The sequence below is a fragment of the Hemiscyllium ocellatum genome, chromosome 19, assembly GCF_020745735.1.
Source record: "Hemiscyllium ocellatum isolate sHemOce1 chromosome 19, sHemOce1.pat.X.cur, whole genome shotgun sequence".
Lineage (NCBI taxonomy): Eukaryota > Metazoa > Chordata > Chondrichthyes > Orectolobiformes > Hemiscylliidae > Hemiscyllium > Hemiscyllium ocellatum.
In genome coordinates this window covers 6,173,592-6,197,748 of record NC_083419.1, presented here as the reverse complement: position 1 = coordinate 6,197,748, position 24,157 = coordinate 6,173,592, and the positions used below count along the sequence as shown (strand labels likewise).

Genomic DNA, 24,157 nt, shown 5'->3' with positions numbered 1-24,157 from the left:
TTTCGTTATTACACTCTCAGATTAGATAGGATTTGTACAAGTACAGTGAACAGTTTTGTTTTGTGAGCACTACAGGCAAAACATAGCAAACAAGGATATAGAGTGCTTAAACAGTGCGAGTTATATAAGGTTACAGCTGCACAGGAGATGCACAAAAGCAAGGTCAACATCAGATTTGAAATGAGAGAGATCCATTCAGCAGTCTAATAACGGCAGTAATACTCGGGTCTGGATGTTTGTAGGATTCTCAAACCTGCAAGTAGATTTAAGAGAGCATTATGAGTCATTTTTACAGACTTAGAACTTAGGTTTAAAAGTGCAAAATAGTTTTTAAAAATGTGAGAATAAGATCTGCTGTGGAGAGCTCACAAAGAGTCGCCCAATGTCGGCGCCATCTTGACTCTTAATTCCAGAATTTGACCTCAAATTCTGCCATCTGCCTTGGTGGGATTCAAACTTAGGTGTCTGGATTTATAGACTCACAAGAATACCAGTAGGCCATGCCTCCACCTAGTAAGCTATACCTTTGAGCAAAGCCAATGCAAAGGGTGAGCGCTACAGAAACCGATAACAAATTTCAAGCATAAATTCATCCCTGGCCCATTTGTCTTCCATTTAGGTTTTATGAACTTTTATAACCTTCCTAAATCAACCTCAATGATTTACCCTGAATTTTCACACCTGTCAGAAACTGCATACAGTTTCATGACATGTTCTTGGAATCCTACTTTTCCAACTCAATAATTTTACCCTCTTTCAGACCAGTAGAATCACAAAGATTATCCTCTAATGGAACTTGTGTGCAGCATGTCACCGAACAGGCTATAGAGGATCGTGGAGGTGTTTTGAACAAAGCAAGAAATCAAATATAATTTCCCCCTTAAAACCATTTTCAAACTTCAGGTAATTTCCACAACATAGAGTCATAGAGATGTAAAGCATGGAAACAGACCCTTCGGTCCAACCCATCCATGCCGACCCAGATATCCCAACCCAAGCTATCCCACCTGCCAGCACCTGGCCCATATCCTTCCAAACCTTTCCTATTCGTATTCCCATCCAGATGCCTCTTAAATGCTGTAATTCCACCACTTCCTCTGGCAGCTTATTCCACACATGTACCACCCTCTACGTGCAAAAGTTGCCCCTTAGATCTCTTTTATATCTTTCCCCTCTCACCCTAAACCTATGGCCTCTAGTTCTGGATTCCCCCACCCCAGGGAAGAGACTTTGTATATTTATCCTATCCTTGCCTCTTGTGATTTTATAAACCTCTATAAGGTCACCCCTCAGTGTCTGACGCTCTGGGAAAACAGCCCCAGCCTATTCAACGGACTGTACTTTTCTTTAAATGTCCAATAACTGTCCAAAAATTATAATTCCATTTTTAAAATAATTGATTCATTCCATTTTTGTTAAAATGTTAATGTTAAAAGATGATATTTCCCTAATCTTGCATTACAGGTATAATCTGCTTAGAGTTTGTCAATATTTATAATGACAGTCCATCTCTACAAATTTTATTCCTTGCTTGTTGCTGGGAGAAACCAAGGCAGCAGAGTGGAGGACATGCAATTAATAAAATTCAATACCATGCAGTTCAGTTTCTGATATGAAAATGTGAAATCTCCAAAATTGATTGATTTAAATAATAAATGAAACCTAGGAGTGATTACAAAGAGAACTGCAGATACCCAGAATTGATTGCATAGACAATATTGGTTACCTATGAGTGATTGCATGGGAAATAGTGGAAATCGAAAATCCATTTCAGAGAAAATAACGGATATCTGGGATTGATCTCATAAAGAATAATGGATGTCTTGCCTCACTTACATATATAATAATGAATGTCTGCAGTTGATTGCATACAGAATAACGAATACCTTGTAGAGATTATTACATATAAAATAATGGAAATCTGAGTGTGATTACTTACAAGTGTAATGGAAGCACGAGAATGATTACAGAGTGGATAATGGATATAAGAAATTGATTTCACAGAGAATGAAAGAAATTGGGATGTAGTTGCTTGGGGATAGAAATTCCACTGAACAGAAATGAGGGGAAACACCTTTCTTTCTTGGTAGTTAATGACCTACTTATTTGAATTACCATAATCACACATTGCAATTCCTCACTTTTCCACAATTTCACTAGTAAGGCTTTAATTATGGAGAAGCATGTAAGCACTCTCCCATTTTTCACTGGAAGAGGAATTTAGCCCAATCTTAAATGAAATGTTACCTGGGAGTAATTGCACCACAATAGTCTCACGGTGACTTCCACAATAAATCATTTGATGGTTTGTAACTCTGCTGGGATTAAGTTACTGCCTTGCAATCACTCCAGTGTGTCAATTATATTTTAAATAAATGTTCAATGGGGGAAGGGTTATTCAGCAGAGTCTGATCTGTATGGTTTTGTTGGCATTTCACACAGAAGATTTAATGATCTCACAAGATATGGTTTATTAGGAATAGATTTGCAGTTCATTAAGAAAATTTTCAAGAACTGTGTTCTTACAATGTGATATTTAGAAAGAGTCATAAATTAATATAAAACCAGAAAATACTAAATGGGCACTGTAGCCTAAGTACTGATGAGCCTGCAGTCTTAATCCCTTTAAAAGACAGTGTAAAATCGCATGTAAGGATTAGTCAGGATGGTGGTGAGATTTACAATTGATTAATCCCCTAAACAGGCAAGTTATAGCTCAAAGCAGCCTAGGGTTAAATCCGCTTCATGACTTTCATGGCCTTCCTGCAACATAACATTGTTGTGACATTAACCTTTACGCTGAAAAACTCTCTAAGGGTTTACCAGGTGACATTTTTGCTGGTTGAAATCCCAGATCAAAACCAGTATAAAATCTGTTGTTTAGTCTCGTCATGTAATGTTTTCCATCTTTACGGCAGCGTTGTCAGAGCCTGTGCTGAAACACCAGTGAAGCTATCATTGATGGTGACAGCAGTCCTGGGGTTATAAGATGAGTATCTATCTGTTTTTTGGTTCTTTGTTGACTAGGAGAAACAGGAACGATCAATCGAATTGTGACCACTCCACTTTCCAAACTGATTGACTCAATGAAGCTGGGACCATTTGTTTGAAACTTCAATGGTTGAGTCTGCCTGGGCCTGCCCATCAGCCAGCTAGCACTTGCCATTAATTTTAGATGGAAGACAGAATCCGTAGGAAAAAGAGTGGACCATTACATTATCTGTTTCACTGTTCAAAGGCTTGTCCTTTGAAGAGAGATGGAGCAATTTAGGGCTATACTTGCCATAGAGACTGGAAGGAAAAGGGCAGATCTAATTGAGGTAGATAAAATGCGAAAGGATACTGATAAAGAAGACCTGGAGCAGAAGTTTCCCTGTGAAGGCCAATCTGGAATGAGAGGTCATAGTTTTAGCTAGATTTAAAGTAAAGGGTAGCACGGTGGCTCAGTGACTAGTATTGCTGCCTAACAGCGCCAGGGACCCAGGTTTGATCCCAATCTTGGGCGACTGTCTTTGTGGAGTTTGCACATTATCCCTGTGTCTGCGTGGGTTTCCTCCCACAGTCCAAAGATGTGTAGGTTATGTGGATTGGCCATAGGAAATTGCCCACAGTGTTCAGGGATGTGTGGATTAGTCATGGAAAATGGCAAGCAAACAGGTAGTGGAATGGGGCTGGGTGGGATACTCTTCGGAGGGTTGGTGTGGACTTGTTGGGCTGAAGGGTCTGTTTCCACACTGTAGAGATTCTGTAAAGATGAGGAGAAATATGCCTTCTCTCAAAGAATTGTGAGTTTGTGGAATTCAAAGCACAGTGGATGCAGGAACACTGAATAAGTTTAAGGAGGCAATAGATGAAATTTTAACCAGCAATGGGTTAAAGCGTTATGGGAGCAAGCAGGACAGAGGTGTTTACATTGAGATGAGATCAGCCACAATTGTATTGAATGGTGTGGCTGGCTCGAGTGGCTGATTGGCCTACTCCTGCTCAGAGTTCTTATGTTCAAAGAGATCGTGGCTGATTTGTGACTTCATTCCATGTCATTGTAATATATTTGGTTGGCAAAAGTCTACCAATCTCACATTTAAAATTAACAATAGACCTAGCATCAAATGCCATTTGTGGAAGAGAGTTGTGAACCTTTACCACCGTTTGCTTATAGATATATTACCTAGTTTCATTCCTGAAAGATTAGATTACTTACAGTATGGAAACAGGCCTTTCAGCCCAACAAGTCCACACTGGGCCTCCGAAGCGTATACCACCCAGACCCATGCTCCTACATTTACCCCTTCACCTAACACTACAGGCAACTTAGCATGGCCAATTCACTTAACCTGCACATTTTTGGATTGTGGGAGGAAACCGGAGCACCCGGAGGAAACCCACACAGACACAGGAGAACGTGCAAACTCCACACAGAGAGTTGCCTGAGGCAGGAATTGAATCTGGGTCTCTGGCGTTGTGAGGCAGCAGTGCTAACCACTGTGCCACCGTGCCACCCACTGCATTTGGGTTATGTTCCCTCATCTTAGATTCCCAAGCAGTAGGAATAGTTTTTCTCTCTATCCACTCTGTCAGATTAGTTTAAACATGATGTCGAGGTGGTGGTGTGGGACTGAGATGGACAAAGTCAAAAATTACACTACACTGGGTTATAATCCAAAGGTGTCCTCGATGTCTTCTCTCTCACTTAGCTGCCTGAGGCAGGAGCAGCGCTCCAATAGCTTGCGATCTCAAATAAACCTATTGGACTATAACCCAATGTCATGTGATTTTAGAGATGAGTTTAATATCTTGAAAACTTCAAATCCCAGGAAAAGTGAGGACTGTAGATGGTGGAGATCAGAGTCGGAAAGTGTGGCGCTGGAAAAGCACAGCTGGTCAGGCGGCACCTGAGGGGCAGGAGAGTCAACATTTTGGGCATGACACCAGAAGCGTTGACTCTCCTGCTCCTCGGATGCTGCCTGACCTGCTGTGCTTTTCCAGTGCTACACTTTTTGACTTCAAATCACACCGTAAACTATTTCATTCCATGCAATGCAACGCTGGTCTGTGCAGTTTCTCACCATAAATCACTGGCTGGAGTCCAGATATCATTCTGCAAAATCTACACCGCACCCCCTTTGAGTCTTTCCTCCCTAAGATACAATATTCCTAACAACACACAGAACTCCAGGTGTGAAGTAACTAGAGTTGGATATGATTTGTAAGTTTGAGGTGTTGAGATACTAAGAATCAGAGTTGGAAAGTGTGGTGCTGGAAAAGCACAGCAGGTCAGGCAGCATCTGAGGGGCAGGAGAATCAACGTTTTGAGCATAAGCCCTTCACCCCGAAACATTGGCTCTCCTGCCCCTCGAATGCTGCCTGACCTGCTATGCTTTTCCAGCACCCTACTTTTTGACTCTGATCTCCAGCATCTGCTGTTCTCACTTTCTCCTAGACTAAGAAACAGCATAACCAGCTAGAATAAAGGTAATTGGTGTGCAAAGTTTAATGAGGATGAAGATGCAGTCTGGATGGAGACTGGTAAGGGTAAAATTATGGTTTGTGGAGAATACAGTATGAGAGGCTGACCAGAGTATCACTGGGATAATTGAGTGTGTACATAGAACATTACGGTGAGGTACAGGCCCTTCGGCCCTCGATGTTGCGCTGACCTGGCATACCAATCTGAAGCCCATCTAACCTACACTATTCCATGTACATCCATATGCTTGTCCATGACGACTTAAATGAACTTAAAGTTGGCAAATCTACTACCGCTGCAGGCAAAGCATTCCATACCCTTACTACTCTCTAAGTAAAGAAACTACTTCTGACATCTGTCCTATATCCATCACCCCTCAATTTAAAGCTATGCTCCCTCGTGCTCGCCGACACCATACTTGGAAAAAGGATCTCACTGTCCACCCTATCTAACCCTCTGAGTATCTTATTTGTCTCCATTAAGCCACCTTTTAACCTTCTTCTCTCTAATGAAAACAGCCTCAAGTCCCTCAACCTTTCCTCATAAGACCTTCCCTCCACCCCAGGCAACATCCTAGTAAATCTCCTCTGCACCCTTTCCAAAGCTTCCACATCCTTCTTATAATGCGGTGACCAGAACTGTACACAATACTCCAAGTGCGGCCGCACCAGAGTTTTGTACAGCTGCAGCATAATCTCATGGCTCTGGAACTCGGTCCCTCTATTAATAAAAGCTAAAACACTGTATGCCTTCTTAACAACCCTGTTAACCTGGGTGGCAACTTTCAGGAATCTGTGTACATGGACACCGAGATCTCTCTGCTCATCTTCAGTACCAAGAATTTTACCATTAGCCCAGTAGTTTGCATTCCGGTTACTCCGACCAAAGTGAATCACCTCACACTTGTCTGCAATAAACTCCATTGCCACCTCTCAGCCCAGCTCTGCAGCTTATCTATGTCTCTCTGTAACCTACAACATGCTTCGTCACCATCCACAGCTCCACCAACCTTAGTGTCGCCTGCAAATTTACTAACTCACCCTTCTACGCCCTCATCCAGGTCGTTTATAAAAATGACGAACAGCAGTGGACCCAACACCGACCCTTGCGGTACACCACTAGTAACTGGACTCCAGGATGAACATTTCCCATCAACCACCACCCTCTGTCTTCTTTCAGCAAGCCAGTTACTGATCCAAACTGCTATATCTCCCATAATCCCATTCCTCCGCATTTTGTACAATAGCCTACTGTGGGGAACCTTATCGAACGCCTTGCTGAAATCCATATACACCACATCAACCGGTTTACTCTCATCTTCCTGTTTGGTCACCTTCTCAAAGAATTCAATAAGGTTTGCAAGGCACGACCTACCCTTCACAAAACCGTGCTGACTATCCCTAATCAAATTATTCTTTTCTAGATGATTATAAATCCTATCTCTTATAACCTTTTCCAACAACTGAAGTAAGGCTCACTAGTCTATAATTACCAGGGTTGTCTCTACTCCCCTTCTTGAACAGGGGAACCACATTTGCTATCCTCCAGTCTTCTGGCACTGTTCCTGTAGACAATGACGATTTAAAGATCAATGCCAAAGACTCGGCAGTCTCCTCCCTGGCTTCCCAGAGGATCCTAGGATAAATCCCATCTGGCCCAGGGGACTTATCTATTTTCACACTCTGCAGTCACACCTCAATCACACCTAGTCTAGTAGCCTGTATCTCAGTATTCTCCTCGACAACATTGTCATTTTCTAGAGTGAATACTGTCGAAAAATATTCATTTAGTGCTTCCCCTATCTCCTCTGACTCCACACACAACTTCCCACTATCAGGTAGGTAAAAACAGTGACTGCAGATGCTGGAAACCAGATTCTGGATTAGTGCTTCTGGAAGAGCACAGCAGTTCAGGCAGCATCCAAAGTGCAGCGAACTCAACGTTTCAGGCAAAAGCCCTTCATCAGGAATAAAGGCAGTGAGCCTGAAGCGTGGAGAGATAAACTAGAGGAGGGTGGGGGTGGGGAGAATTTAGCATTGAGTACAATGGGGAGTGGGGGAGGGGATGAAGGTGATAGGTCAGGGAGGAGAGGGTGGAGTGGATAGGTGGAAAAGGAGATAGGCAGGTAGGACAAATCCAGACAAGTCATGGGGACAGTGCGGAGCTGGAAGTTTGGAACTAGGGTGAGGTGGGGGAAGGGGAAATGAGGAAACTGTTGAAGTCCACATTGATGCCCTGGAGTTGAAGTGTTCTGAGGTGGAAGATGAGGCGTTCTTCCTCCAGGCGTCTGGTGGTGAGGGAGCGGCGGTGAAGGAGGCCCAGGACCTCCATGTCCTCGGCAGAGTGGGAGGGGGAATTGAAATTTTGGGCCACGGGGCGGTGTGATTGATTGGTGCGGGTGTCCCAGAGATGTTCCCTCTCTGCTAGGAGGCGCCCAGTCTCCCCAATGTAGAGGAGACCGCATCGGGAGCAACAGATACAATAAATGATATTAGTGGATGTGCAGGTAAAACTTTGATGGATGTGGAAGGCTCCTTTAGGGTCTTGGATAGAGGTGAGGGAGGAGGTGTGGGCACAGGTTTTACAGTTCCTGCGGTGGCAGGGGAAAGTGCCAGGATGGGAGGGTGGGTTGTAGGGGGGACATGGACCTGACCAGGTAGTCAAGGAGAGAACGTGGAAAGGGGTGGGGAGGGAAATATATCCCTGGTGGTGGGGTCTTTTTTGAGGTGGCGGAAATGTCGGCGGATAATTTGGTTTATGTGAAGGTTTGTGGGGTGGAAGGTGAGCACCAGGGGCGTTCTGTCCTTGTTACAGTTGGAGAGGTGGGGTCTGAGGGCGGAGGTGCGTGATGTGGACGAGATTGGACCTAATCTTACTCTCTTCATTCTTTTATTCCTTAAATACCTATAGAAAGCCTTAGGGTTTATCCTGATCCTATCCGCCAACAACTTCTCATGTCTCCTCCTGGCTCTTCTGAGCTCTCTCTTTAGGGTCTTTCCTGGCTACCTTGTAACCCTCAAATGCCCTCACTGAGCCTTCACATCTCATCCTAACATAAGCCTTCTGCTTCCTCTTGACCAGAGATTCTACATCCTTTGTAAACCATGGCTCCTGCGTTCTACAGCTTACTCCCTGCCTGACAGGTACATACTTATCTAGGACACAGAGGAGCTTTTCCTTGAATAAGCTCCACATTTCTGATGTGCCCATCCCCTACAGTTTCCTTTCCCATCCTATGCTTCCTAAATTTTGCCTAATTGCATCGTAATTGCCTTTCCCCCAGCTGTAACTCTTGCCCGGTGGTATACACCTATCCCTTTCTATCATTAAAGTAAACATAACAGAATTGTGATTGCTATCACTAAAGTGCTCACCTATTTCCAAGTCTAACACCTGGCCGGGCTCATTACCCAGTACCAAATCTAATGTGGCTTCCCCCCCTGACCTGTCTACATACCCTGTCAGGAAGCCCTCCTGCACACACTGGACAAAAACTGACCCATCTATAGTACTCGTACTATAGTGTTACCAGTCAATATTTGGAAAGTTGAAGTTTCCCATGACAACTACCCTGTCTCTCTCACTCCTGTCGAGAATCATCTTTACTATCCTTTCCTCTACATCTCTGGAACTATTCGGAGGCCTATAGCAAACTCCCAACAGGGTAACCTCTCCTTTCCTGTTTCTAACCTCAGCCCATATTACCTCAGTTGACGAGTCCCCAAACATCCTTTCTGCAACTGTAATTCTGTCCTTGACCAACAATGCCACACCTCCCCCTCTTTTACCATCTTCTCTGTTCTTACTGTAACATCTAAATCCTGGAACCTGCAACAACCATTCCAGTCCATGCTCTATCCATGTAGGTAAGAGTTTCAGGGACAAATGAAATGAGGGAAAGCTAGTGATGGACGATGTTAACTAGGCAAAAGTAGGTAATGGTGTCAGTCTCTGTCGTAAAGCTAGCTGCAGCATGACCTTGTGTATGACTCCACCATATATCATCTTCCATTTGCCTTTTTGATTACTCATAGTCCCTGCCTACCATATCATTGAGGTCTAATGGGGATCAGATGTTTACAGCCTACCTTGGTACACACTTGTACAAATCACACCGTAGATTGCAGCTAGATCTAGCTTTTTGGCCATTTCTTCAATCTTGTCCCCTTCCTCTGATTCCACTCTTCAACCCAGCCACCATTCCCGAATAGGAGTGTAAGGCCATCAGATATATTAGTAGAATTAGGCCATTCAGTCCATTAAGTGTATTCCACCATTCGATCATGGCTGATATATTTCTCAATTGCATTCTCCCTATAGCCCTTGTTCCCCTTACTAATCAAGAACCTATCTACTCTGTGTCTGAAACACATTTATTGATTCAGGCCTTCAAACCCTTCTATGGCAATGAGTTCCACAGATTCCCCATCCTCTGGCTGAAAACATTCCTCCACATCTCAGTTCTAAAGGGTCACCCCTTCACCCTGATGCTGTGCCCTTGGGTCCTAGTCTTTCCTACTAGGGGGAATATCTTCTCCATGCCCACTCTGTGCAGTCCCCTCAGTATTCTGTAGGTTTCAATCAGATCCCCCTCATCCTTCTAAACTCCATTGTGTACAGACCTGGAGTTCTCAACCATTCCTCGTATGACAAGCCCTTCATCCTGGGATCTTTTTTGTGAACCTCCTCTGGACCCCCTCCAATGCCAGCAAATCCTTCCCCAGATACAGAGCCTGAAAGTGCTCACAGTGATGGCAACTGGTGATGGGAAGTGATGGCCTCGTGGCATTATTGCTGGTCTATTGATCCAGAGACCCAGGTAATATTCTGGGGACTGGGTTCAAATCTCACTATGGCAGATGGTGGAATTTGAATATATTAACAATCTGAAAATAGGGCATAGTGATGACTATCGATCCATTGTCGATTGTCAAGAAAAACCCATTTGCTTCCATAGAGAAGGAAATTATCATCCTTACCTGGTATGGACTGCATGTGACTCTAGACCCACAGCAATGTGGTTGACTCTTAACTATCCTCTGGGTAATTAGGGTTGGGCAAAATGTGCTGGCCTAGCTAGTGACACCTACATTCCATGGGTGAAGAATTGAAAAGAAAGACTGTTCACAATGTGCTATCCTGAGGTGACTCCACATGCATTTCATCCCATTTGCTATCAAAGCTCTCATATACACTTTCTATCATCCCTCTGGTTTCACACTGGTCAACCTATCGTTCTCAATCTTCTATAAACTTTAACCTCTCTAACACTCTCCCTACTAGATCGTATCCATCGTTAATCTCGGTATTTACCTGTTCTTTCACTTGGCATATTAAATGACCTCTGCCATCACTGACTTACGCTTGCTCTTTGACCCCCAGTATCTTAAATTTACAACTTTCAGCTAAAGCTTTCAATATCATTTTTCTCCTCCTGATGTCATTCATTTCCTGAACTTTCCAATTCTCTGTGTAGGCCCTCTTTTCTTTCCCTCTTATTCCCCTTACCCTTAGCCATCTCCAGTCTCTTGGGCCTTATCAGCTGAAATTCCCTGTCCCTAGTGACCTTACCCCTTTTTTAAGTTTCTTTATTAAATTTTCTTTTAAAAAAATGCGCACGTAGCCAGGTCTTTTGTTGTTCCTCCCGACCTTTCCTTTCTTGACTCATCTCATTTTCTCAATGTATCTGTGAGGCGTTTTTTGACATGTTTTTATCTTAAAAGTGAAATATAAGTGCAAGATTTTGGCCTTGTTACATTTTAGTAGGCTAGTTATGTAACAGCATGCGGATGGCAAGCAATAAGCCTTGTGCTAATCCTTCACTGCTTTTGCTTTTATTGAAAAATCGGATCAAAGAAGGTGGTGTGGAAACAGATATTTCCACCCAACGAGTAGTTAGCATCTGGAATACACTGCCTGGAAATGTGGTGGGGACAAGTTCAATTGAAGTGTTCAAGAGGGGCTTTGGATGATTGTTTTTGGACGGAAATTGTGTGCAGGGAGATAGGGGAAAAGCAGGAGATTGGCACTGGGCATAGAAATGGTGCAGCTATGATGGGCCAAATGGTCTCCTTCTGTGTCATAACAGTTCTGTGATTCTGTGAGCAGAGTGGGAGACAAGCTGTAGCTAATCAGGAATTGGTGATTGTATAACGCCAGCCTTGTCTATTAAAGTAAAATGATGGAACAGTAAAGGAACAGAAAGATTGAAGCAGACAAAGGCAACTTGGTAGAGCACAAGAGGTTTATGAGACAGTTCTCAATATTATGAATGGATCCTATAGTTTCATAGGCCTTGCAGTAAGGATGCTGTTTTTTTTCTAGGTACCTGGAGGTGGAGAGTAGTGGCCATCGGAATGAAGTCCGTTTTCACTATCGATCTGGCAGCCATCAGTCTCAAACAGAGGTCTTCCCATATGCTTTGGCCGATGGGCAGTGGCATCGTGTTGCCCTGGTCATTAGCGCATCCCACTTGATTTTATATGTGGACTGTAACAAGTAAGTAAATGAGGAAAGCAATTGTGGCAAGTGGCAATGCTCATTCTGCATCTGTATGGTGAAGTGTAGGGCCACCAAGTCCCAACAGTGATAGCTATTGTTCTGAGATTCATAGAGTCAAAGAGATGTACAGCACGGAATTAGGCCCTTCGGTCCAACTCATCCATGCTGACCAGATATTCCAGATATCTAGTCCCATTTACCAGCACTTGGCCCATATCCATCTAAACCCTTCTTATTCATATACCCTTCCAGGTGCCTTTTAAATGTTGCCATTGTACCAGCCTCCACCACCTCCTCTGGCAGCTCATTCCATACACACACCACCCTCTGTGTGACAAAGTTGCCCCTTAGGTCCCTTCTAAATTTTTCTCCTCTCACTCTATGCCCTCTAGTTCTGGACTCCCTGACCCCAATGAAAAGACCTTTTCTATTTACTCTATCTATGCCCCTCATGATTTTGTAAAACCTCTATAAGGTCACCTCTCAGCCTCCGATACTCCAGGGAAAACAGCCCCAGGCTATTCAGCCTCTCCCTATAACTGAAATCCTCTTGAAAGTGAATGGGCAATTTGTTCAATTTAAAAGGTTTCTTTACTGTCTTGGCGAAACATGCACATTGTTACAGATTATCTGCTTTCCCTTAAATTAGATAATTGAATTAGAATGGAAAGAATAAATTCAAATTACCCAACCAAAATTACTATAATGGCTTGCAGCAGTGTATTTTATTATGATATACACTAAACTATTCGCAAAACGGTCTACTTCATAAATATGTGAAGGACATCCCACTTGTGGAGATAGAACATGCTTGTCATTTTTTTGTTTTTTGAGTTTGACTCTGAGTAACGGCTCATTTCTTGTCCATTTTGAGTTGCTCTGTGAAAATGGATTTTATCTTAACCTCTGCTTGCCTTGTGTTAATGAAGTTACCTAGGTGGTGTTAGGACTTTGAGCCAGAGTTAAAAATCACACAACATTAGAGTTATAGTCAAACAGGTTTACTTGAAAATACAAGCTTTCGGAGTGCTGCTCCTTCGTCAGCTCACCAGTGGGACAGGATCATAGGACACAGAATTCATGGTAAAAGATCAAAGTGCCTTGCAACTGATGTAATATTTTGAACAAACCTGGACTGCAGTTAAGTCTTTAATTACTTAGAATGGGGATGCAGGTTTCGATTGATTAACTTGTAAATGTCAGAACTTCTTTCAAGTCACTTTCCTGAGAAAACATAAGATTTTATCAGTATGATAAAAAGATGACATTTCAAGTGTGAGGTTAGAGTCTGTCTGTATCCCAACCTTGATTCAGACTGGTTCTACTTCCAAAGTAGGAGTTTATAAAATGTCACATGGACTGCCCGCCTACAGATTGTGTGCGTTTTGAGCAAAATTGAATTTATCTGCAAATACAAATTTAATGTTGTGTGATTTTTGACTTGGCCCACCCCAGACAAACACCAACACCCCCACATCACATCTTTGAGTCAGGAATGGCAGTATTTGTCCACATCATGCTGGTAGCAGTTGGCTGGATAGAGCTGAAAATGTGTTGCTGGAAAAGCGCAGCAGGTCAGGCAGCATCCAAGGAACAGGAAATTCGATGTTTCGGGCATAAGCCCTTCATCATATGCCCGAAACATCGAATTTCCTGTTCCTTGGATGCTGCCTGACCTGCTGCGCTTTTCCAGCAACACATTTTCAGCTCTGATACTCCAACATCTGCAGTCCCCACTTTCTCCTCAGTTGGCTGGATAACTGGTTTTCAATATGGGGTGTTGCCAATGGCATGGGCTCGATTCCTGCACTGTTACCATGATGGTCTTGCCTTCTCAACTTCATCCATCACCTGAGACCTGGTGACCCTCAGGTTAAACCGCTACCAGTTGTCTTTCTCTGAAGGCACTATGGGGGCTTTGCCTTTTATGTGACTAATTCCCAGCCTAACCAGCCTCTTCCTATAACTTAAACCATCCAATCCTGAAAAGAGCCTGGTAAATCTTTTTTTCTGAACTCTTGATAATTTAATAATATCCTTCCTTTAGCAGGGTGACCAGAACTGCACACAATAATCCCAAAGTAGCTGCATCAATATCCTATACAACCTCAACATGATGTCTTAACTCCTGCACTCAATGGTCTGTGTAATGAATGCAAGCATACCAAATGCCTTCTTAACCACCTTGTCTACCTCTGATGCAAATTTCAAAGAACTATGTACCTGAACCCGTGGGTCTCTCTGTTCTACTACACCACCCAGGGCCCTACTATTAACAGTAAAAGTCCTGTCCTTGTTTGTTTTACCAAAATACATTACCTCACACTTATCCAAATTAAACTTCATCTATCACTCCTCAACCCATTGGCCCAATTGATCAAGATCCCTTTGTAATCCTAGATAATCTTCTTCACTGTCCACTATACACCAGTTTTGATGTCATCTGCAAACTTACTAACCATGCCTTCTATACTCTCATTTAAATCATTTATATAAATGACGAGCCTGTGACCAGCACCTGTCCCTGCAGAACACCCCTGGTCGCATGCCTTCAGTCTGAAAAATAACCCTCCACCACCATTACCTGTTTACCACCAAGCTAATTTTATATCCAATTGACAAAGTCACCCTGAATCCCATGTGATCTAACTTTACTAATTGTCAAAGGCATTGCAAAGATCAGTGTAGACAATATCTACTGCTCTACCCTCATCAATCCTTTTGGTTATGTCTTCAAAAAACTCCACCAAGTTTGTGAGACATGATTTCCCGTACACAAAGTCATGCTGATTATACCTCATCAGTCCTAAACTCTCCAAATGCATGTAAATCCTATCTCTCAGAATCCCCTCAAACAATTTACCCACCACTGATGTCAGACTCACAGGTTCTTCTTATGGTCTTTCTTAAATCAAGGCACAACATTAGCCAGCGTCCAGTCCTCTGGCACGTGGCTATAGGTAATACAAATACCTCTGTTAGGGGCCCTAACTTCCCGCAATGTCCTGGGATACTCTAGATCAGGTCCTGAAGATTTATCTATCTTTTATGTTTTCTAAGACCACCAGCACCGTCTCTTCTGTAATGTGAACTGTTTTTATACCATCAATGTTTATTTCCCTGAGTTCCCTAGCCTCCATTTCTTTCACCACAGTAAAAACTAAAGTGAAATATTTGTTTAGTACCTCCCAAATTCTGTAGTTCCACACATAGATGATCTTGTTGATCTTCAACGGGCCCTATTTTCTCACTAGTTACTCTCCCTAGTCACATGAACTTAGTGTTCTTTTTTGAAATAAGTTTGACAAATTAGCTCAATGATTTTATAGGCAAATTTGAATTCTTAAAAACATTTTAAAAATGTATGAAATATTAAAATATGGCCTTCCTCCAAACTTCTCAATTTTTTATAAAATGCTTTTGGTCATTTTCATCTTTTAAAATGTCATCCTGCCAACAACATTGACCTAGTTCCTGCCATCAGTAATAGTTAGCTCAGGAATGGTGAGACAATGTGAAACTTAAAAAGCATTCTTAAAAAATATTGAAAAAATTCTCAGAGCTTGAAAAAAAAAATGGCTGAAGAATCTGGGCCCTTTTAAATGGGAAATAGACAAATCAAAAAGCACCCAACAGCAATTTTGATTTTTACAAATATAATTATGGAAGTCTTTGTGCGAATCAGTGTGATTTTTGTTTTCTCCAGTGATTGGAGGATTAATGGGTTGTAAAGTCCAGTCGGGTGAGCCTCCTTGGAGGTTTTCCTCCTTTTCTGGTGAACAAGCTTCCATTAAACTCACTTTGACGTTAGGAGCTAGGTACTTTGGTGTACCCTGTTTGGGTGTGTTTTTGTCTACAGCAGGGCATGTAAAATATGTGGAGTGGCCAGCACATCATAGTCCCATCCACTCTGGACTTCTCCCATAATACGGAGATGGGGCTTGGTTGTGGGGTTGGGAAAGGCACCCACGGAGCTCCCTGACTTTAGGCTTGTTGAGATCCATATCGATTGTATACAGCTGGGGTGGGGGGCAAGATTCATCCCTACCTCCCAAAATGGTCATCCCTCTCTACTTTCCTTCCCATATGCCAACTAAAACTTGGTTTTCTTCCTGATGAAGGTCTCATGCCCAAAATATCGACTCTCCTGCACCTTGGAGGTTGACTGACCTGCAGTGCTTTTCCAGCGTTGTATTTTTCGACTCCTCCCCTCCGCGCACGCCCCCCCACAACTCAGCTTCTCTTCCTCCACTCCCACTCCCCAGCCTTTCCTACTCTAAAAGACCAGGATGTACATGTTCAAGTTACCATGCGCTTCATCCAGGGACTTCCCTATGCTCCCAGCCTATGCCCTGTTACATTCTGGTGTTGCTGGGTCTGCTGGATTTGCTGGGCATTGATCAGGAAGTCCAACCTCAGCCTGTTGAGCCCACCCTGAGTGTGTTATTGCTGCAGTGCTGGACATTCTGAAAGTCAATCCATTTGGGATCATCAGAGAGGTTGTGAGCAGCCTATTTCCCTCTCTAATCCCAACCAGAGTCTCAGAATAGAGACACTTCAAGAAAAGTCATCTCTGACATGGACGTGCACCATCAGGGAAGAAGTTAGGAGAAACTTTCCACGACAGACTTGACAGATTTCCATCCTCACTGTGCAGCAGCTGTACTCTGGATGCATGGTTTAGGAATGGCAGCTTGGTAATAATGTGGCTCGTCCAGAGGGCCAGACTAATCCTGTGAAAACATAACCATATCTAACTCCTTGTCAAAACTGGGTTCTGAAGAAATTGAAATGTTAACCCTGTTTCTCTCTCCACTGCTACAGCCAGACCTGCTGAGTTTCTCCAGCAATTCACTGTATGTGTTTCAGACTTCCAACACACACAATAGTTTGTTTTTATCACACTGAAAGTGATTGCATCGCTGTAATATTGCTAAATTATTAATCCAGACACCCACACATTGTGGCTAGGGACACAGGTTTGAATCCCACTGTGGCAGATACTGGAATTCAAATTCAATAATAATCTGGAATGAAGAGTCTAATGATGACCATAAAACTATTATAAGAAAGATTGTCCGCTTCACTAATGTCCTTTAGGGAAGGAAGCTACCATCCTTACCTGGTGTGGCCTACGCATTACTCCAGACGCACAACAATGTGGTTGACTCTTAACTACCCTCTGGGCAATTAGGAATGGGCAATAAATTCTGGCCTAGCCAGTGATGCCCACATCCAGTGAATGAATATTAAAGAAGAAACATTATTGTTTTAAGGTAAGGCCTACCATACACAGAGTAAGGAGTGGAGTCTGCCTCACTCTCCTGTCCTTACTTTCTATGGCAGTTGATACATCTCTGCTCTCTTGCACCCTACCCCCACTCACCCCCCACCCCGGCAAATTCTCAGCTACACTAAGGGGGTCCTTGGTGACATTTCCATGACCAAGCACTCACTAGCTCCAGGTGACTCTTATCATGTGTCCAATAGATTAGCAAAGCATTTCCACTTTCTAGATGAAGCCTTCAGAGAGTTTGTGAAATAATCTCTGGGTGGTGTATATGAAAGCTTGTTTAAAGTTCCCAACAGATCTCCTGGATTGTTTCAAAAGTATTCACAGAAAAATAGAAAATTGGTGCATGAGTAGGCCATTCAGCCCATTGAACCTTTCCTGTATGATCATGGCTGATCATTCCAACTCAGTATTAAGCTCCTGCTTTCTTCCCATATCCTTTAAATCTTTTTATCCCTAAGGCCTATATCTAAGTCCTTCTTGAAAATCACCTTCTGCAGACCTCCAGCAACAAATAAATAATAAAAAATATTTAACTTTTCAGAAAGGTTCAAGATCTCAGCACCATCTGGCTGCTCCTATTCAGCTGTTTGCTGTTGGGAGAGGGCGATGGTGCGAATGCCAGTTATCAAATGCTATCTGAGCTCTTTAATGAATGCTGCCACATGATTTAATTAATGAGTGCTCTCCTAACGATCCTCTGGGTTGATGCTTCATCTCCTTTACCAATATGGTGTCCTGAGGTGACTTTTCAGTTTCCATGGCACAAGTCTCCACCTTGGCCAGCTTCTTTAATGTTTCAAGTATGTCCAGAAAATCAAACCTAATCTCATAAGAATATGACTCTCTTAACCATAGACACACCAGGACTTACAAATCATTTACACATTCCTAAGAGTTACCTGGAACTAGTGTGTGCTTGGACATGGAAATGTCACCAAGGACCCCCTTAGTGTAGCTGAGAATTTGCCAGGGTGGGGGGTGAGTGGGGGTATGTTGCAAGAGAGCAAACAGAGTTGAAGGGCTTATGCCTGAAACATCGACTCTCCTGCTCCTTGGATGCTGCCTGACCTGCTGAGCTTTTACAACGCCACACTTTTGACTCTGATTTTCAGCATCTGCAGTCCTCACTTTCTTCCAGGATTTAAAAATCACTCTAATAACACATTACATATGGACTTCATGTTTTTTTTTCTGTTTGTAGGATTTATGAACGAGTTATTGAAAGGCCCAGTATGGACATTCCAATTGGCTCAACATTTTGGTTAGGACAAAGGAACAATGTTCATGGCCTTTTCAAGGTGAGTGACTACATAATGTTATAGTTGCTTTATTCTTTCATTTTACAGCAACACGCTTTCATTAATGGATAGTGGTCTATTATTTAAAAGTGTACATCCCCATTCAGAATTATCTTTGTGTCAAACACATTGAATTTTGAACACTGTGGCCTAGATATGGTACCATTACAGAGAAATCGCTGCAGGAGACATGGATGTGAACTGATTCATTATGAGTCACTCTTGAAATGTCATCAGTGATAGCGGGAAGTGTCATCAAGCCACTTAGGAAACACAGAGAACAAAGAAAAGATGGAGAGGTGGCTCTGTTAGTGAATGATAGAGAATATAGAAGGATGACCCAAGTTTTGGGCACCGGGATATGGAAGTAGTTTTGACAGGGATGAGAAATGATTCAGGCAAAAAGTCACCTGAGGGAGTGGGGTACTTAACAGTAACTACAATATGAAGTCGGGCATAAAGGAAAAAATAATGAAAGCTTGTCAGAAGGACATGACAATACTCATGGGAAATTTTAATGCATCTATCAATTGGAAAGTCTGATGGGCAAACGTACCTTAGATGAGGAGTTCATAGGAAGACAGTATGTTCTGAAGCTGACCATTGTAGGTTAGACTAGACTTAGTATTATGCAAGAAGGTAGGATTACTTAATTAATTATCGCATATTGGAGGCACCCCTGGGTAGCAGTGACCATAATATGATGGAATTTTGCATTCAGTTTGAGGGAGAGTGGACTGGATCTAAGATTATTTCCTTGAAATTAAATATGAGTAATTATGAGCATGAAAATAGAACTGTCTGAAGTGATTTTGCAAATTAGATTAAAGGATCAGTTAATAGAAATGTAGTGGCAGACAATTAGAATTAGCTTTATTGTCACATGTGCTCAAATGATTACAGTAAAAAGTGGCAAGTGGCCACTATGACACCATCTGAGGAACAAAGATCCCTCGGTACAGCTTTCTCGGTTATACTTCTTGGAAAAATAGAGAAGTAAAAAAGTCCAGCGTTGCAGATTTAGAAATAAATTATTAAATGGAAGAGAAAAATGTTCAGAATGATTGCCTTCTGCCTAGTTCATGTTGGCCTAGCCTCCAGCCCACACTGGGTCTTGACTGCAGACCACACCTGGCTTCACCTCAGGGTTTACGAGGATGGAGATGGTTCTGGAAACACCTTGAGACCGGGAGTCCACACTGAGTCCATGCTATGTCAGGCTGAGAGGCCGTCACATAGTGCCAAAGACCACCACGCTAGGCCGCTGGGAGATAGCCACGCCAGGCTGAGTAATTGCTGTGCTGGCCGGGAGTTCGAGGCTGAGAAAAGTGAAGAGGAGGAAGAAAAAAACAAAAGAGAAATAAAAAGAGAGGGAAAAGAAAGAAAAGAATGCACAAAACTAACATATTCCAACAATTGATGGTTAACTGGAATATTAAACGTGGTATCAAACTTAAAGAGAAAGCATGTAATTATACAACAACATGTGGCGAGTCAGAAAATTGATCAGAATATACAAACAGCAAAGAATGATAAAAAAAATGAAACTTAGAGTACAAGAGAAATTAACCAAAATAATAAAAATGGATTGTAAGAGTTCCTATGAAAATTTAAAATAAACCAGTTAAGAGATGAACAATGGTCTTTTGTTCAGAGCAGTGGGACTGTATAAATTGTTGGAGCTTCAGACTGACAAGTGGCTTGGTCCACACAGACTTCATCTTAGGATCTTAAAATTTTTGCTAGCAAGATAGCTGATGCATTGGTTTCAATTTTCCAAAAATCCCTTGATTCAGGGATGGTTCCATTAGATTGAAAGATAGCAAATCAAAGGAGAAAGGAGACAGAAAGCAGGAACAATAGACCACTTAGCTTAGCATCTATCATAGGGAAAATATTAGAAGCTATTAGTTAAATGAAAAGTATTATTAAGTGAAAGATGTTACAACAAGGGAATTAAAATAAACATATTTTTGATTTTGAGAAAGGGAAATCATATTTAACCAAACTATTGGAGTCCTTTTGAGGAGGTAGCCCATCTTGTGGATTGGGGGAACCAGCTGATGTACTGTACTTAGATTAGCAGAAAGCAATTGACAAAGTGATAATTTGAAGGTTATCACAGAAATTAAAATCACATTGTGTAGTGGATGGCGTATTAGCACAGATGGAAGATTAGTTGGCTAACAGCATCATGTAGTCATGCAGCACAGAAACAGAGCCTTCAGTCCAACCAGTCCATGCTGAACCTCATCACAAACTAAACTAGTCCCACCTGCCTGCTCCTGGCCTATATCCCTCCAAACATTTCTTATTCATTTACTTATCCAAATATCTTGAAATGTGTAACAGTATCCACATGCAGCATTTCCTCTGTACGTTCACGCCACACACAAACCACCCTTTGTGTAAAAGATTGCACCTCATGTCTTTTATAAACTTTCTTCTCGCACCTTAAAAATATGCATTCTAGTCTTGAAATCCCTCACTCTAGGGAAAAGACATCTTCCATTCACCTTATCTATAGCCCTCATGATTTTTAAAACCCCCTCAATCTCCTACATTCCAGTGAAAAAGTCCCAATCTATCCAGCATCCCCTTATAACTCAAACCTTCTATACCCAGCCACGTCCTGGTAAATCTCTTCTGAACCCTCTCCAACTGAATGATATCCCTCTTATAACAATGCAACTGGAACTGGACACAATACTCCAGAAGAGGCCTCAGAAGGAAGGGAACAGTCAGAAATGAATATTTGCATGTTAGAATCCTCACAGTGTGGAAGCAGACCATTTGGCCCATTATGTCCACACCAACCCTTTGAAGAGCATCCCACCCAGGCCCATTCCACCTAGCCTGATTCCTTGTAATCCTCCATTTCCCATGGAGAAAATTAGGACTGCAGATGCTGGAGGTCAGAGCTGAAAATGTGTTGCTGGAAAAGCGAAGCAGGTCAGGCAGCTCCATTTCCCATGACTAATCCACCTAACCTGCACATCCCTAGGCACTATGTGTAATTTAGCATGGTCAATCCTGCACATCTTTGGATTGTGGGAGGAAATCGGAGCACCGGGAGAAAATCCATGCAGACATGGGGAGAATGTGCAAAATCCACAGGGACAGTAACCCAAGGGTGGAACCAAACCCGGGTCCCTGGTGCTGTGAGGTACCAGTGTTAACCACTGAGGCACTGTGCTGCCCACAGTTGGTAGCATATAATGAGTAGTGTGCTACAGGGATTAGTACTGACACCTCAACTGTGTACAATTTATACATACAGGGCCAGAAAATATTGTTACTAAATTTGCTGATGTTACAAAGACAGGTAGGAAAGTAAACTGTGAAGAGGACAAAAAGGTATAGATTTGGTAAGTGAGTGGGATGAGTATAATGTGGGAAAATGTGAAATTTTACTTTTTGGTAGGAAGAATAAAAAGTTAGCAAATTTTATAAATAACAATACATTGTGGAACACTGCAATGCAGCAGGATTTGGGTGCTCTCATGCATGAATTATAAAGGTTTAGTATGAAGTCCAGCAAATAATTAACTGGAAGGCTATGGAACATCATCACTTATTGTGAGGGAATTGAGTACAAAGATGGGGAGATTATCTTTCAGTTGTCTGGGGCATTCATGATACATATCAATATTGATCACCTTATTTGAGGAAGGGTGTAAATGCATTGTAAGTAGTTCAGAGGAATGTTTAAATTCACACAACACCAGGTTGTAGTCCAACAGGTTTATTTAGAAGCACTCGCTCCGAAAGCTAGTGCTTTCTCCTTTTCTAACTTGGTGTTGTGTGATTTTTAACTTTGTCCACCCCAGTCCAACACCAGGTCCTCCACATCAGAGGAATGTTTACCAGACTAACATTTGGAATGAGTGGATTGTCTTATGAGGAAAGGTTCAACAGGCTAGGCTTGTATCTGCTGGAGTTTATAATGTAAGAAGAGATTTGTTTTGAACATATAAAATCCTGTGAGGACTTGGCAGGGTGGACATGGAGAAGATGTTTCCTCTTATGGGAGAAGCTAGAGCCAGTTTAAAAATCAGGGATCACTCATTTCAAACACAGATGAGTTGATTTGTTTTTCTCACAGAGATCTTGAGTCTTTGGAACTCACTTCTGTAGTGATTGTAACGAGTAGACCTCATTGATTATGAGTTCCCTGATTGGGGCTGTTAATCTGGTCCAATCCGGGAGCCTGGGGAGAACAGGGGTGTCGGGGTTCTGTTTCTGAGAGCTGGCTCTGAGGGAGCCAGACCCGTGTCAAATGTGTGTGAATAAACGGCGACTTGGTGACAGGATGTTGGGCTCTGTGTGGCTATTCCAACATCCGAGAAAGAAGGTGGAAGCAGACTCCTTAAAACTTTTCACGGCAGAGATAAATAGGTTCAGAGAAAGGGTCGCCGGACCTGATTTCTCTTCACAGATGCTGCCAGACCTGCTAAGCTTTGCCAGCAGCCTCTGTTTTTGTTTCTGATTTACAGCATCTCCAGTTCTTTTGATTTTTGTAAATAGATTCTTGTTAAGCAAAGGGGTGAAAAGTTATCAGAAGAAGGTGGAAATGCAAATTTGAGTTGCAATCAGATCAGGTCCCGATCTTATTGAACACTGAGGTAAAAACAGTGACTGCAGATGTTGGAAACCAGATTCTGGATTAGTGGTGCTGGAAACAACTCAAGAGTTGAATGACGTACTTATGCTCTTTGTTTATATCAAGGTCTTGAATCTAACTTTACACCTCAAATTTACTATTATTGCAAAGCTCAAGCCACTTTATGTTGACATTTATGGCAAAGTATAAATGCATCCTTGGGCTAACCTGATGCTAACTGGTTGGCATGTAGCCTGAAGGTGTTAAATCTTTGCTCAGGTTAGATTAAATATGTGTTTTGCACTGATTGGTGGAGCTGACTGGATGTTTTCATCATAAAGAAGTAGGAACTTAGTAAATTTATTAGTGATTATTGATCTGAGCACTTGAATTAAGAGAGGTTTATCCATCTTGCATGTCAACATAATTACATCATATTTATATTAACACAGCAAACTCCGAGTGTTTGAAGAACATTTGAAATTATACTGTTTTGGCTTCACTTCTACAATTCTACAAACTATTGCCAAAGTTCATTTAAGTAAAAATCATATTGAGCACAGAAAAGGGTCAACCCGAATCCTTATCAGGATACAAATGCCTTTGAGAAACCCCTAGACAAAGGAGAGGACACTGTTTGTGAGAGCATTCAGGAAATCTCCTGTACGGCCAGTCTATTGAAATATAGGAGCAACTGCAAAACAGGCTTCCTGATCTGAAGTAAGTAACAGGGAAAGCAAGGGGAATGTTGGCTTTTATTTCAAAGGGAATGGAGTATAAAAATAGGGTAGTTAACATAAAAATATACAAACCATTAGTGAGGCCACAATTGGAAAACCAACAGTTTATGGGTCCCTTATCTAAGGAAAGACATACTGGCACTGGAGGCAGTCCAGAGAAGGTTCACTAGGCTGACACCAGGTATGAAGGGGCTGTCTTATGAGGGATGTTGGGCCTTGGCATGCAGAAGAATTGAAACATACAAGATTCTC

The 24,157-nt window shown here is 42.3% G+C and overlaps 1 protein-coding gene across 1 annotated transcript in view; it reads left to right on the top strand.

Annotated features, from left to right (window-relative positions):
• The window catches only part of LOC132824618 (protein kinase C-binding protein NELL2-like), a 345,067-nt gene that overhangs the window by 42,899 nt on the left and 278,011 nt on the right, over positions 1–24,157 (top strand). Inside the window, exons 4-5 of the mRNA XM_060839217.1 lie at positions 11,792–11,965; positions 18,466–18,562. Of these exons, the coding sequence (XP_060695200.1) occupies positions 11,792–11,965; positions 18,466–18,562 (271 nt within the window). The remainder of the gene's footprint in view (positions 1–11,791; positions 11,966–18,465; positions 18,563–24,157) is intronic.